At 40.7% G+C, this 14,947-nt stretch overlaps 1 protein-coding gene across 7 annotated transcripts in view; it reads right to left on the reverse strand.

The window, feature by feature from the left end:
* The window catches only part of dagla (diacylglycerol lipase, alpha), a 385,385-nt gene that overhangs the window by 63,950 nt on the left and 306,488 nt on the right, over positions 1–14,947 (reverse strand). For all 7 annotated transcript variants that reach the window (XM_063063205.1, XM_063063204.1, XM_063063202.1 and 4 more), the window contains one exon: positions 6,974–7,054. In XM_063063205.1, the coding sequence (XP_062919275.1) occupies positions 6,974–7,054 (81 nt within the window). The remainder of the gene's footprint in view (positions 1–6,973; positions 7,055–14,947) is intronic.

Below are 14,947 nucleotides of genomic sequence, written 5' to 3' on the forward strand. Positions count from 1 at the left end.
AGGAACATCTAAACAAGCCTGATGCCTTTTGGAAACAAGTCCTGTGGACCGTTGAAATTAAAATAGAACTTTTTGGCCGCAATGAGCAAAGGTATGTTTGAAGAAAAAAGGGTGCAGAATTTCATGAAAAGAACACCTCTCCAGCTCTTAAGCACGGTGGGGGGGGGGGGTGAATCAATCATGCTTTGGGCTTGTGCTGCAGCCAATGGCACGGGGAACATTTCACTGTTAGAGGGAAGAATGAATTCAGTTAAATACCAGCAAATTCTGGAAGCAAACATCACACCATCTGTAAAGAAGCTGAAGATGAAAAGAGGATGATTTCTACAACAGGATAATGATCCTAAACACACCTCAAAATCCACAATGGACTACTTCAAGAGGTGCAAGCTGAAGGTTTTGCCATGGCCCTCACAGTCCCCCGACCCAAACATCATCGAAAATCTGTGGATAGACCTCAAAAGAGCAGTGCATGCAAGACAGCCCAAGAATCTCAGAGAACTAGAAGCCTTTTGCAAGGAAGAATGGGCAAAAATCCCCCAATCAAGAATTGAAGGACTCTTAGCTGGCTACAGAAAGCGTTTACTTGCCAAGGGGGGCGTTACGAAGTACTGACCATGCAAGGTGCCCAAATTTTTGCTTCGGGCTCGTTTCTTTTTTTGTTATTTTGAAACTGTAAAAGATGGAAAAAGTAATCTTGCTTAAAATATTAAAGAAATGTGTCATCTTTAACTTTTTTTTATAGATTATGAGGACACTCAGTCCTCGTTTATTGTCATTTAGAAATGCATGCATTAAAAAATGATACAACGTTCCTCCAGAATGATACCACAAAAAAAACCCAGGACAAACCAAGACTAAAACTTACAAAACCACATAATTATAACATATAGTTACAACAGTGCAAAGCAATACCATAATTTGATAAAGAGCAGTCCATGGGCACAGATAAAAATAAAGTCTCAAAGTCTCGATAGACTCATCATCTCATGCCGGTGGCAGAAGGGAGAAACTCTCCCTGCCACGAACCTCCAAGCGCCGCAAACTTGCCGACGCAGCACCACTGGAAGCACCCAATCGCAGCGGACTCTGAGTCCGTCTGAAAACTTCGAGCCTTCGGCCAGCCCGTCTGACACAGCCTCTCCGAACACCATCCTCTGCCAAGTGCTTCGACCCCGCCCCGGTTGCCGAGCAACAAGCAAAGCCATGGACTCGGGACCTTCTCCGGAGATTCTGGACCACACAGCAGCAGCAGCAGCAAAGCAGACATTTCAGAAGTTTCAGCAGATGTTCCTCCGTGCTCTCACGTCCGTCTCCATCAAATCAGGAATGTGCACAGCACTCTACTTGACAAATAACAGACATCACCACTGGAGTGGCCGCTGGAGTGTCTTTTGGAAATCAGGTCATCTTTTACTCGCTTAGCTATTCACAGTAACAAAAATTTTGATCAGGGGTGCCCAAACTTTTGCATACCACTGTACATAGTAGCAAATTTAGTACTTTATAACCTGCATTGCTGATAAATGGCGGTAGTTCTATTCAGAGGTGCCTCAAGGGGACTCATTTGGCAGTAGAGCTCTCAATGGATACGATTAAGTATTCTCAGTTTGGCCTGATACAGCTAAAAAAAATCTGCTTCCAAGGTCAGTACAGTCAACAAAGATGCCTCAACGTGATTAAATGAACTATCGCTGCTTATAGTGGACAGAAACAATGCCGACTGTGGATGTACTCCTTCCTGGATACCACACAGGAAACGTGGCTGCAGATCAGGGATACAAATGCATTTAAGGAAATGCGGTTTTAAGTTCCCAATACCGACTATCTTGCTGGCAAACGTGCGGTCTTTGGTGAATAAAATCAATGATCTCAGAGCTAGGGTGCTGAATCAGAGGGACATTAGGACCAGATGTTTCCTTTGTTTCACGGAATCCTGGTTAACCCCTTCCATACCGGATGCAGCGATTCAGATCGACTAGTTTACTATACACTGTCAGGATAGAACTATAGAGTCTCTCAAAAGCAGAGGTGGAGGAGTATGCCTCATGATCAACTCCTCTTGGTGCACAAATATATAAGTGCTGTACCAATTCTGCTCACCAGACCTGGAGAATCTCGCAGTTAAGTGCCGTCCATTTTACCCACCATGGGAGATTCCATGATCATTTTAGTAGTGGTATACACTCCCACTCAGGCTAATGTCAATCAGGCTTTAGATGATCTGAGCAATGGGATCAACATGCATGAAACAGAGCACCCTAATGCCTTCACCATCGTTTTGGGGGATATTAACCAGGCCAGTCTGAAAAAAAAATCACTACGCAATTACCATCAACAGATCACTTGCAATACCAGAGGAAACAACAGACTGGACCATTGTTACACCACCGTCAAGGATGCCTACCGTGCTATTCCAGGCCCTCACCTCGGGAAATCTGATCACCTGGCTGTACTTCTACTCCCTGAGTATAGGCAGAGACTGAAGACTGCAGCACCAGTAGTGAGGACCAAGAAGGTACGGACAAGGAAAGCACAGGAACGCTTACAGGACTGCTTTGAATCACTGAGCTGGACTGTATTCAGGGATTCATCTTCGAATCCGGATGAGTATGCTGCAGTTGTTACCAACTTCATTAAAACCTGTGCAGATGAGTGTATGACTACAAAGACTTGCTGTTCATTCCCAAACCAAAAGTTGTAGATGAACCAGGAGGTACGTCATCTGCCGAAGGCCAGATCTATGACATTCAAGTCTGGCGTCCCAAATCTGTACCAGAAAACCAGGTATGACTTGCAAAGGGCTATTTCAAGGGCAAAGACACAATTCTGAACGAGGTTCGAGGCAACATCAGATGTACGGCAACTCTGGCAGAGTTTGCAAGACATTATTTCCCGTAGCATGAATGGCAGTAATGCTTCATTATCAGACGAACTCAATGCGTTTTATGCCCACTTTGAAAGGGAGAATATAACGATAGCTGTGAAGATCCCTGCTGCACCCAGTGACCCCGATGGAGTACCTGGTAAGGCTCTAAAAACCTGTGCCAGCCAACTGGCAGAAGTATTCAAGGACATTTTCAACCTCTCACTGCTACAGGCAGAAGTTCCCACTTGCTTCAAAAAAGCAACAGTTATGTTAGTGCCTGTGATGACAAACCAAGTTATCAGAAGATTGATGCTAATGAGAGAGAGATAAGGGAGACAACAGAGAAACATTCAAAATGTTAATGAGAGAGGAGAGAGATAACGGAAAAGAAAAATAATTCAGAATATTCACAAACCGGTTGCTTTGAACCTGAACTGTTTGAAGTTTGATGGACAGGCGATACCCCAGCAGGGGGACAAAAAGAACAGGTTCGCTAAGGCACGACACACACCACAAGATCACGAGATAACGAGACCCTGGAAGAGCGGTGTGCCCCCACAAGTTGGTGTGAGTTTGGAGGTCCGGTTCGCAGGAACCGACCATAGACGCACAGGGTGAAAAGGTACGATCGGTGGGAACCTGGTGTGTGTGTCCGCCCTTGCCTGGGTGCCGGGTTCACTGCGGAAGAACGGTCGTATCCGGAACGGAGGGGTCACAGTCGGTGACCACAGCGGGATAGAAGACATAAAAGGGTCCGCCCGAAACCACCTGTGAACATCAAAGGTCTGCCTGAATCAAATTTGCATTTCCCTCTCTCTCTCTCTCCAACGGCACAACAGCAATTACTGTGAACCGCACTAAGCTGAACTGAACTCTGTGTCACTTAAGACTGATCATTTTACCCCTGGACTGCGATAGAGCTTGGTTGATTCCTATTACCCTAGTTCTGTGTACATGTGTGTTTTTATCATTGCTAACCTGTTGCATTTATATCCTTACAATTAGAGTACTGTGTTACTTATTTCTTTAATAAAACTTTATTAGTTTCTAGTAAACCAGACTCCAACTAGTGGTCCATTTCTGCTGGTTTGGCAACCCAGTTACGGGGTACGTAACATGCCTAAGAAGAATAATGTGAGCTGCCTTAATGATTATTGCCCAGTAGCACTCACATTGACGGTGATGAAATGCTTTGAGATGTTGGTCGTGACTAGAATGAACTCCTGCCTCAGCAAGGACCTGGACCCACTACATTTTGCCTTTCACTACAATAGGTCAATGACAGACACAATCTCAATGGCTCTTCACACGGCCTTAGACCACTTGGACAATACAAGCACCTATGTCAGAATGCTGTTCATTGTCTATAGCTCAGCATTTAACACCACAGTTCCCACAATCCTGATTGAGGAGTTACAGAACCTGGGACTCTGTACTTCCCTCTGCAATTGGATCCTCAACTTCCTAACCGGAAGACCCCAATCAGTGCGGATTGGTAATATTACCTCCTCCTTGCTGACAATCAACACTGGTGCAGCTCAGGGGTGTGTGCTTAGCCCACTGCTCTAACTCTCTCTATACCCATGACTGTGTGGCTAAGCATAGCTCAAATACCATCTATAAATTTGTTGATGATACAACCATCGTTGGTAGAATCTCAGGTGGAGACAAGAGGACATACAGGAGGGAGATATGCCAACTAGTGGAGTGGTGTCGTAGCAACAACCTTGCACTCAACGTCAGTAAGACAAAAGAGCTGATTGTGGACTTCAGGAAGGCTATGACGAAGGAACACGTACCAATCCTCTTAGAGGAATCAGAAGTGGAGAGAGTGAGCAGTTCCAAGTTCCTGGGTGTCGAGATCTCTGAGGACCTGACCTGGTCCCAACATATTGATGCAGCTATAAAAAAGGCAAGACAGGCTGGTCCTGGACTTATTTCCTGGCATAATTTACATATTACTATTTAATTATTTATGGTTTTATTACTATTTAATTATTTATGGTGCAACTGTAAAGAAAATCAATTTCCCCCAGGATCAATAAAGTATGACTAAGACTACGACAGTGACTACAATTCATTAGGAGTTTGAAGAGATTTGGTATGTTAACAAAAACACCCAAAAACTTCTAGAGATGTATCATGGAGAGCATTCTGACAGGCTGCATCACTAACTGGTATAGAGGAGGGCTACTGCACAGGATCGAAAGAAGCTGCAGAAGGTCGCAAATTTAGAAGGCTCCATCTTGGGTAGTAGCCTGGGCCACCTTCAAAGAGCGGTGTCTCAGAAAGGCAGCGTCCATTATGAAGAACCCCCAGCACCCAGGGCATGCATTTTTCTCACTGTTACCATCAGGTAGGATGTACAGAAGCCTGAAGGAACACACTCAGTGATTCATGAACAGCATTTTCCCCTCTGCCATCTGATTCCTAAATGGCATTGAACCTGTGAACACTACCTCACTTTTAAAATACCATCATCCCGCAGAGACTAGTGGAGAAACTGTCGCTGCTTGGCCTTAGCACTGCCATGTGTCGCTGGATTCTGGATTTCTTGACAGAGAGACCACAGTCAGTCCGTGTTGGCAGGAACATCTCTGACTCCATCACACTGAGCACTGGATCCCCACAAGCCTGTGTGCTTAGCCCATTGCTGTTTACACTGCTAACACATGACTGTGCAGCCAGATTCAAGGAGAACCAGATCATTAAATTTGCAGATGATACCACAGTGGTGGGGCTCATCAGCAAAAATGATGAAACAATGTACAGGGAGGAGGTCAAACACCTAGAGAGCTGGTGCAGGGATAACAACTTGATGCTTAATGTCACCAAAACCAAGGAGATGATCGTCAATTTCAGACGGTCTCAGCCTGAGCACACACCCCTCAGCATCAGCGGCTCCACAGTGGACAGAGTGGAAAACATCAAGTTCCTTGGGGTGCAGATCTCAGACAATCTCACCTGGTCCAGGAACACCAGAGGCGTGGTTGAGTGTGCTGACCTTTTGCATCACAACCTGGTACTCCAGATGCAGTGCTGTCGACAAAAAAGCCTTGCAGCAGGTGGTTAGGGGAGCAGAGAAGGTTATTGGGGTCTCCCTACCTTCTGTCCAAGACCTCTCTCAGAGTCAATGCCTCCAGAAGACACGGTACATCATTAAAGACCCCTCACACCCTCTCCATGAACTGCTTGTTCTTCTGCCATCAGGCAAACGTTACGGGAGCATCAAAACTAAAACCACAAGGCTACTAAACAGCTTCCTCCCACAGACAGTCAGACTGCTAAACAGCTGCTCTACCTGACTCTGCTTTGGACACTTTTAACTTGCACTGGACACTTATAAGTTGATTTTAACTGACATATGGCTGTTGTGTTTTACTATTTATTGTTCTGTTTATTATTTAGTGCTGCGTTTGTTATGTTATGATTGCACTGCTCCTGAGAAACGCTGTCTCATTCTGCCCTGCAGAGCTGATGTACGGTTAGAATGACAATAAAGTTTTTTGAATCTTGAATCTTGAATCTTTGAAATATATATTATTTCTGTTTTTGTACAATTTTTAATCTCTTCAATATACATATACTGTAATCAATTTATTATAAATTTTTTCTTCTTTTATATGAATTGCATTGAACTGCTGTTGCTTTGTTAACAAATTCTACAACACATGCCGGTGATAGTAAACTTGATTCTCATTCTCATTTAAGCAGTTCAGTGCAGCAAACCTCGCACCTCCAGGTATGTGTAGTCAGAAGAGGTTTGAACCGATGCATCGCAAGTTGAAGCCTTATATCTTTCTGTGGTCTATCACTGGACTCTAAGTTCTCCAGCATCTCACTGATGTCTGAATGCCCAGCTAGTATTTGATCTGACAGAGAATTGCAGAGACCATTTATTGCAGCAAGAATTATATAGCTGTAAAGGAGTTCATCATCAAATTGCAAGAAAAGGGTTGATTAACATTTCAAATTGGTGCCCTTCATCCAACACTGGTCACATCTGAAATTCACCTAAAAATTATTAATAACCCTTCCCTTCTCTCTCTTAAGAATAGCACCATTCATTGTTTTATTTACTTTATAATGTAAGTTATGCCTTACCAGGTCACGGCCAAAGGCTTGAGAGAGAATCATCTCCTGTTCCAATTTCTTCTTAATATATTCAGCAGATAGAACCATACCCTGTTAAGAGACCAACATTCTTGTAAAAATAAAGCAAATCCTTAATTTGACTGATAACAATAAGTGGTTAAAAATTAGTAAATGAACAAAATGAATCAATCAAATCTACATTCAAATCTAAACTGCATGACTCAGACCTTCCTATTTTCACTATCATTATATCTCTATAAAGGGAAAGTCAGTGTGATCCTGCTGTTGCAGCACCTGATCAGGGTAGGGAATGCTTTGTGATAGCTGATGATTCCATCTTATTTATTCTTTTTTAAATTGAGATACACTGCAGAATAGGCCCTTCCAGCATTTCAAACCACATCACCTTGCAACCCCCACCCCCACCAATTTAACCCAAGCATAGCCATGGGACAATTTACAATGACCAATTAACCTACCAACCTGAATATCTTTGTACTGTGGAAGGAAACCGGAGCACTCGGAGGAAATCCACGGGGTCATGGGGAGAACATACAAACTCTGTCCAGACAGCGACAGGAATTGAACCCAAATCGCAGGTACTGTAAAGCATTGTGCTAACCACTATTTTAGCTTGCCACATAAGAGAAGAATCAGTTGGATTATTCAAGTAAACTTTTATTCACATATTTTGTTTGTTTTTTGGAGAGTGACTAGTACTCTTTACAAGCCATGCTGGGATCAGACCTTTATTGGTAAATGAGGCTTCCTCATTAGCAAACCAGCAAACTGACATCTAACTTTAATCCAGCACCAAAATTGTACATGAATGTTTATCAATAATGAACTTTCTGACAATTTGCTCCCATAATGATTATTTCAACTGCTTTAGAAATACCTATAATAGCAGCAAACTACACATATATGGCACTCCTCCTCTGACTGTCCTCCTTGCTTAGCAGGTTGTTGACATGTATTTACTGGCCTTCAATATCTGTCACGTGTAGAAATTTATGTGGTAACCCTAAATTCTTTATGAATTTGCAACTTCGTAAAACGTAATGTTAACAAAAAGGAGTGCATGAAATCCTAAGGTGCTCTTCTGGTTTGGGTGAGAAAACTTAAAGCGTGTTTGTGTTATATGGGAACAAACTATTTTCTTTGATAACAGGCAATTTCTTTTATGGCCAGAGGGGATATTTTGATAATAGGATAATACAGGATGTCAAATGTGAGAATGAGATAAGGATGAAGATAACAGAGGAATGTAATGTTCCTCGTGGAAAAGAAAGCATAAACGTATTTTGGATGAAACAGATCAGAGCGATATATCCAGATGAAACCTGGCTGGAAATACATCTCCCCTTGCAAGTAATAAACACACTAATAATGTGATCCACTCTGAATCTGCTGTAGTTCGGTTCTTTATATTGGAAGACCCAGCTGAACGGTACATGACACATACCAAGCTATTGGTGTTGAATACCTCATGGGTATCTTGTGAGTATGGTGTAATGGTCTTGTGATGATGGGGTGATGTAATTTTCCCACCAGCGTGAGGTCATGTGATGACATGTTCTCAACAGGTATATAACGGGAAACCACTGTTGTTATGCAGTTGATTCATTGTTTAATTTGTCAGTTACTCCGTTATGCTGCGTATTCGTCTCATGACGCAGTTTCATTTTAAAGTGGAGTTTTACTTTCTATTGTAGGTCTAGTATTGGAGAGTGAAGACCTTACTAAAGTACGGGAACCTGAAGGATTGAGGAAAGTTGGTGTCGTTCGGCAGTTTAATACAGGATCGACCTTATTGAATCTTCGTTCAGAAACAGTGGCCTGCATCTAAGATAACCCCTGTAAGATCAGGAAGGTTTGTGCAGTGTTCATTTGTGAGGGAAAAGGTCAGTTCCTTTAAGCCATTTTATTTCCTTCGTTGTGAATCCTTTGGACAGAATCAGCAGTAACGTCACATCTTCAAAGAAATCCGTTTCCAGAGAAGTCGCTCCTTATTGACTGTGTAAATCACTTGGACTTTCGAATTTACCATTTTAAGACTGTGTTCAAATTTACCACTTTAAGAACTGTTCCAGAGTTGCTGTATAGCACTTAATTTCCAGTTAAGTTAGTTGTTTGAATACTTTTCTCTATTGTTGAGCGGAGTTTAATAAATGTTTATGTTTGTTTATAAAACTTGACTCAATTATATATTCATTGTTGCTGGACACGTGACAAAATTGGGGGCTCGTCTGGATTGTTCTGATTTTGAGCTTAAGTGCTTGTTTAATTATCAATCTGATTTGGAAAAGGGAAATACCCGATTCTTTTGTTTGATTGGTCTGTGGGAGGTGTTCGGCAGCAATGAATATTGACGAGTTCATGGCATCGCCAGACCCCGAGTTATTAGCGAAGGGGAAAAAGGGTGATGTATCCGAGATTGCTAGAAGTTTGGACCTTAAAGGAATTTCGAAGGTTACAACAAAGCCAGTAATTCAGAGAAAGATCGCGGCATACTATAAAGAGTCGGGTGATTTTGATGAAGAGGTGTTAGATATGCTTCCAATGAGTAATCTAGAGATGCAGTTACATATCGAACAAATAAAGTTAAAGCAATTAGAAGCTGATTTGGAACGAACTCGGTTACAGGTTGCAAATAAACAGAAGGAATTTGAAGCTAGAGAAGCAAATAAAAAGAAGGAGTTTGAGCTAGCGATGGAGAAATTCAAATCCGAGAATCAGTTCTCTGGTTCTAGGAAACAGTTTGTTGCTAGTAGGGAAGTTATATTGGCTCCTCCATTTAATGAAAAAGAAGTGGACAAATATTTCCAACATTTTGAAATTGTTGCTCTGATTTCAGAGTGGCCAAGAGAGAAATGCCCAGAGATGTTACAAAGTGTAATTAAAGGTAAAGCACAACAAGTTTATACAGCTTTAACTGCTGAGCAAGCACTTGATTATGATATTGTGAAGCAGCATATACTGAAAGTGTATGAACTGGTTCCAGAAGCTTATAAAGATACAGAAATTTGAAGAAATCCATGGAAAAAACTTACGTGGAATTTGCCTATGATAAATCTGTGTGTTTTGAGTGATGGGTTTCCTCTAAAAATGTGAATGGGGAGTATAATAAATTAAAAGAGTTGATTTTAATGGAGGAATTTAAAATGAGCATCCCTGTTGAAGTAAGGACATACTTAAATGAGAGGGACACTGCTACATTGCAGGAGTCTGCTAAATTAGCAGATGAGTATGCTTTAATCCACAAGAGTAAATTTCCTCCGGGTAGAACTTTTAAAAGGAAAAATAGCACACAGAGTCAAGTTAAACCAGAAATTAAATCAGAAGTTAGTGAGAAAGGTAAGGATGAAGGGAAACATGTGAAGAAAAGACATTTTGGTCTTATTTGTAATTATTCTAAGAAACCTGGTCATATAATAGCTAACTGTTTCCGACTGAAGAAGGAGAAAGAGGCAGTCCCAGATGCTTGTGTACAACATATTGAAACACCTGTCAATCCACAGGGTTCGATAAATATAAATTAAGCTTTGTCAGAGTCTGACCAAGAGGGGATATGATAATTTTAAAACCGAAGGATTTGTATCCTTGAAAGAGGGATCCACTCCAGTGCCAATAAAATTCCTTAGGGATACTGGAGCTTCTCAGTCACTTACGTTAGACGGTGTTCTAACGTTTAGAGATGATTTTGACATTGGTGAGGTAAACTATATACGATGTGTTGGGAGTGGCCTTATGCCTGTACATTTGCATAAAGTAAATTGAAGGTCATGGTTAGTTACAGAACTTATTAAAGTAGGACTACAACTCAGTTTACCCGTGAATGATGTTTCTGTATTGTTAGGAAATGATTCAGCAGATGGACAAGTTTTTCCTGAAGTCCATTTGACAATACAGTCCATCTCTGAGGAACCAAAGATGGATTCTAGCAAGGAATCCTCCTGTGTTGTAATCTGAGCTATGGCTAAAAAGATTGATGTGCAGGATGGGTCTGTAACGCATGACTGTTCAACTCATGATTTGAATCTTGAGGATGTGTCAGAAACTTTCTTACCTTCATTGTTTGATCAAGATTCTTGTAGTAAGTCTAACCATGAAGATTTGTCTCTGTCTCGGAAGGAGATGATAGCAGAGCAGAGTAGAGACCCTGAGGTTATCAAATTAATGGAACAAGCTCTTCCAGATAGTGAAATTGAGAAGGTGCCAGTAGGATATTATTTTGAGAAGGGAGTATTAATGAGGAAGTGGAGATCACCTACAACTCCTGCAAGTGAGGAATGGAAGATTTTTCACCAGGTAGTATTTCCTAAAGTTTATCGGAATATGATTTTAACTATGGCTCATAGTATGCCCTTGGGTGGCCATCAAGGTATGAACAAAACTGTGAACAAGGTTTTTAAACATTTTTACTGGCCTGGTTTAAGAAAAGATGTGGCGACGTTTTGCCGAATGTGTTATATTTGTCAGATTGTGGGTAAACCTAATCAAGTTACTCCAGTGGCCCCACTGCAACCTATTCCCGCATTTGGTGAACTGTTTTCCAAAATTATTATAGATTGTGTAGGCCCATTGCCAAAAACCAAAACTGGCCATCAATATTTGTTGACCATCATGTGCACAGCGTCTAGGTTTCCAGAGGCAATACCACTTAGGAATATAATGGGTAAACTGTAATAAAGGATCTTATAAAATTCTTTACTTACTTTGGGTTGCCTAAGGAAATACAATCTGATCAAGGTAATAATTTTATGTCTGGATTGTTCCCGCAGATAGTTTATAAACTGGGAGCAAAACAGATTATCTCGTCTGCAAGCCATGCAGAATAGCAAGGAAACAACAGGAATTCTGCAGATGCTGGAAATTCAAGCAACATACATCAAAGTTGCTGGTGAACGCAGCAGGCCAAGCAGCATCTGTAGGAAGAGGTGCAGTCGACGTTTCAGGCCGAGACCTGACGAAGGGTCTCGGCCTGAAACGTCCACTGCACCTCTTCCTACAGATGCAGAATAGCAAAGAGCCTTGAAGAGGTTCTATTCCACCTTCAAAACTATGATTAGGACGTATTGTGTGGAAAATGAAAATGAAAATGATTGGGATGAGGGTGTACATTTACTTCTATTTGCAGTATGGGAGTCAGTGCAGGAATCTGTAGGTTTTAGTCCTTTTGAACTTGTGTTTGGGCATAGAGTTCGAGGACCTTTGGCCTTGTTAAAAGAACAGTGGATTAATAAAGAGGTACATACTAACTTGCTGGATTATGTTTTAAAATTTAAGGAAAGATTGCATAAAGCTTGTAGCTTAGCTAGGGAAAATTTAAAATCGGATCAGGAGAAAATGAAAACTTGGTATGATAAGGAAGCTAGAATGAGGTCATTTAAGCCTGGAGATAAGGTGTTGGTTCTTTTCCCTGTGCAAACGAACCCTTTACAAGCTAAATTTCATGGTCCTTATGAGGTTATATCTAAAGTTAATGATGTGGATTATGTGATGAAAACACCAGATCGAAGAAGGCCAACACCGCTTTGTCAATATTATGAGAAACAGTCTGCTACTATGACTGTTGTGGTCAATAATAATGAGTCTGATCCCACGAGGAACTTAATGGATGATTCATCTGAAACTCATTTTAAACTCAATATTATTTCTGCCAGGTTACCAAACTCAACAATTCTGGAAAATATTGATGAGAAATAGCTCATTTACAGCCAGAGCAGAGGCAGCAGATGAAGCAGTTAATTTTTAAATATAGGGATTTATTTCTAGACATTCGTAAAAGAACCACAGTAGCTTCACATGATGTAGATGTTGGAGATACCAAACCCATAAAGAAACATCCATATCGGATGAACATAGAAAAATGTGAATTTGCTGAATAAGTATATGTCATAGAATAATATTATTAGACCTTCTAATTCGAATTGAAGTTCACCGTGTGTTATGGTGCCTAAGCCAGACTGTAGTATTCGGTTTTGTACTGATTACAGTAAGGTGAATGTTGTGACAAAAACTGATGCATATCCAATCCCTAGAGTGGATGATTGTGTGGATAAAGTGGGAAAAGCAAAGTTCCTTACAAAGATTGATTTGTTAAAACGTTACTGGTGTGTTCCATTGACGGATAGAGGTAGAGAGATTTCTGAATTTGTAACCCCATCTGGGTTATATGAATATAATGTTCTTCCCTTTGGGATGAAGAATGCACCAGGTACTTTCCAGTGGATGATTAATTCTGTGATTCATGGGTTAAAAGATACAGATGCCTATATTGATAATTTAGTTACAGGAGATGATACTTGGGAAGCACATATTACTGCGGTGGAGAAACTGTTCGAAAGGCTTTCAAAAGCTAACTTAACTATTAACTTTGCGACTTACCTTGGTTATGTTGTGGGTCAAGATAAGTTAGCTCCTGTTCAGGCAAAAGTTCGGGCAATTTTACAGGTACCCACTCCAACTGGTCAAAAGACTCTCAGAAGATTCTTGGGAACGGTAGGATATTACTGTAAATTTTGCTGACATTGCCCTTCCATTAACTAATCTCTTGAAGAAAAGTGAAAAGTTTGTTTGGACAGAGCCTTGTCAGGAGGCATTTGATAAATTGAAAACTATGCTATGTCATCAACCTGTGCTCATGTCACCCGACTTTTTAAAACCATTTTCATTAGCTGTAGATGCTAGTGATGAGGCTGCAGGAGCAGTGTTACTTCAAAGGGATGAGGGTGATGAGGCTGATCATCCAGTAGCTTACTTTTCTAAAAAACTTAACTTGCATCAAAGAAATTATTCATCCATAGAAAAGAAATTATTATATCTTGTTTTGGCTTTACAACATTTTAATGTGTATGTTGGTACAACTCAGAAACCACTCATAGTTTACACCGATCATAATCCATTAGTGTTTTTGAGTAAGATGAAAAACAAAAACAGAAGGTTACTAAATTGGAGTTTGATGTTACAGGAGTATAATATTTTGATAACTCATATTAAAGCTAAAGATAATGTGATTGCTGACTGTCTATCTAGATGTTGAATGTACAATGTAATTTTTTTGATGGAGTGGTATTTTAACATTTGTAACACTCCTACTGTATATAAGTTTGCAAGGTTCTGTACAATAATACTGTGTATATTGTGTATGTTGTAGATTTTATACATTTGTATTTCTTTTTGTAAATAGTTAGTTGTTAAAATTTTGCTCATAAAAGACCAAAATTTTCCCTTTTGGAGGGAGGTGTTACATACCTCGTGGGTATCTTGTGGCTGTCTTCTGAGCATGATGTAATTGAGTATCTTGTGAGTATGATGTAATGGTCTTGTGATGGTGGGGTGATGTAATTTTCCCGCCAGTGTGAGGTCACGTGATGACATGTTCTCAACAGGTATATAACGGGAAACCACTGTTGTTACGCAGTTGATACGTTGTTTAATTCGTCAGTTACTCCGTTATGCCGCGTATTCGTCTCATGACGCAGTTTCGTTTTAAAGTGGAGTTTTACTTTCTATTGTAAGTCTAGCATTGGAGAGTGAAGACCTTACTAAAGTACAGGAACCTGAACAATTGAGTAAATTTGGTGTTGTTCGGCGGTTTAATACAGGATCGACCTTATTGAATCTTTGTTCAGAAATAGTGGCCTGCTTCTGAAATAACCCCTGTAAAATCAGGAAGGTTCATGCAGTGTTCATTCGCCAGGGAAAAAGGTCAGTTCCTTTAAGCCGTTTTATTTCCTTCGTTGTGAATCCTTTGGACAGAATCAGCAGTAATGTCACATCTTCGAAGAAATTCGTTTCCAGAGAAATCCCTCCTTATTGACTGTGTAAATCACTTGGACTTTCGAATTTACCATTTTAAGACTGTGTTCGAATTTACCACTTTAAGAACTGTTCCAGAGTTGCCGTATAGCACTTAACTTCCGGTTAAGTTAGTCGTTTGAATACTTTTCGCTATTGTTGAGCAGAATTTAATAAATG

The sequence above is a fragment of the Mobula hypostoma genome, chromosome 11 (genome assembly GCF_963921235.1).
Source record: "Mobula hypostoma chromosome 11, sMobHyp1.1, whole genome shotgun sequence".
NCBI lineage: Eukaryota > Metazoa > Chordata > Chondrichthyes > Myliobatiformes > Myliobatidae > Mobula > Mobula hypostoma.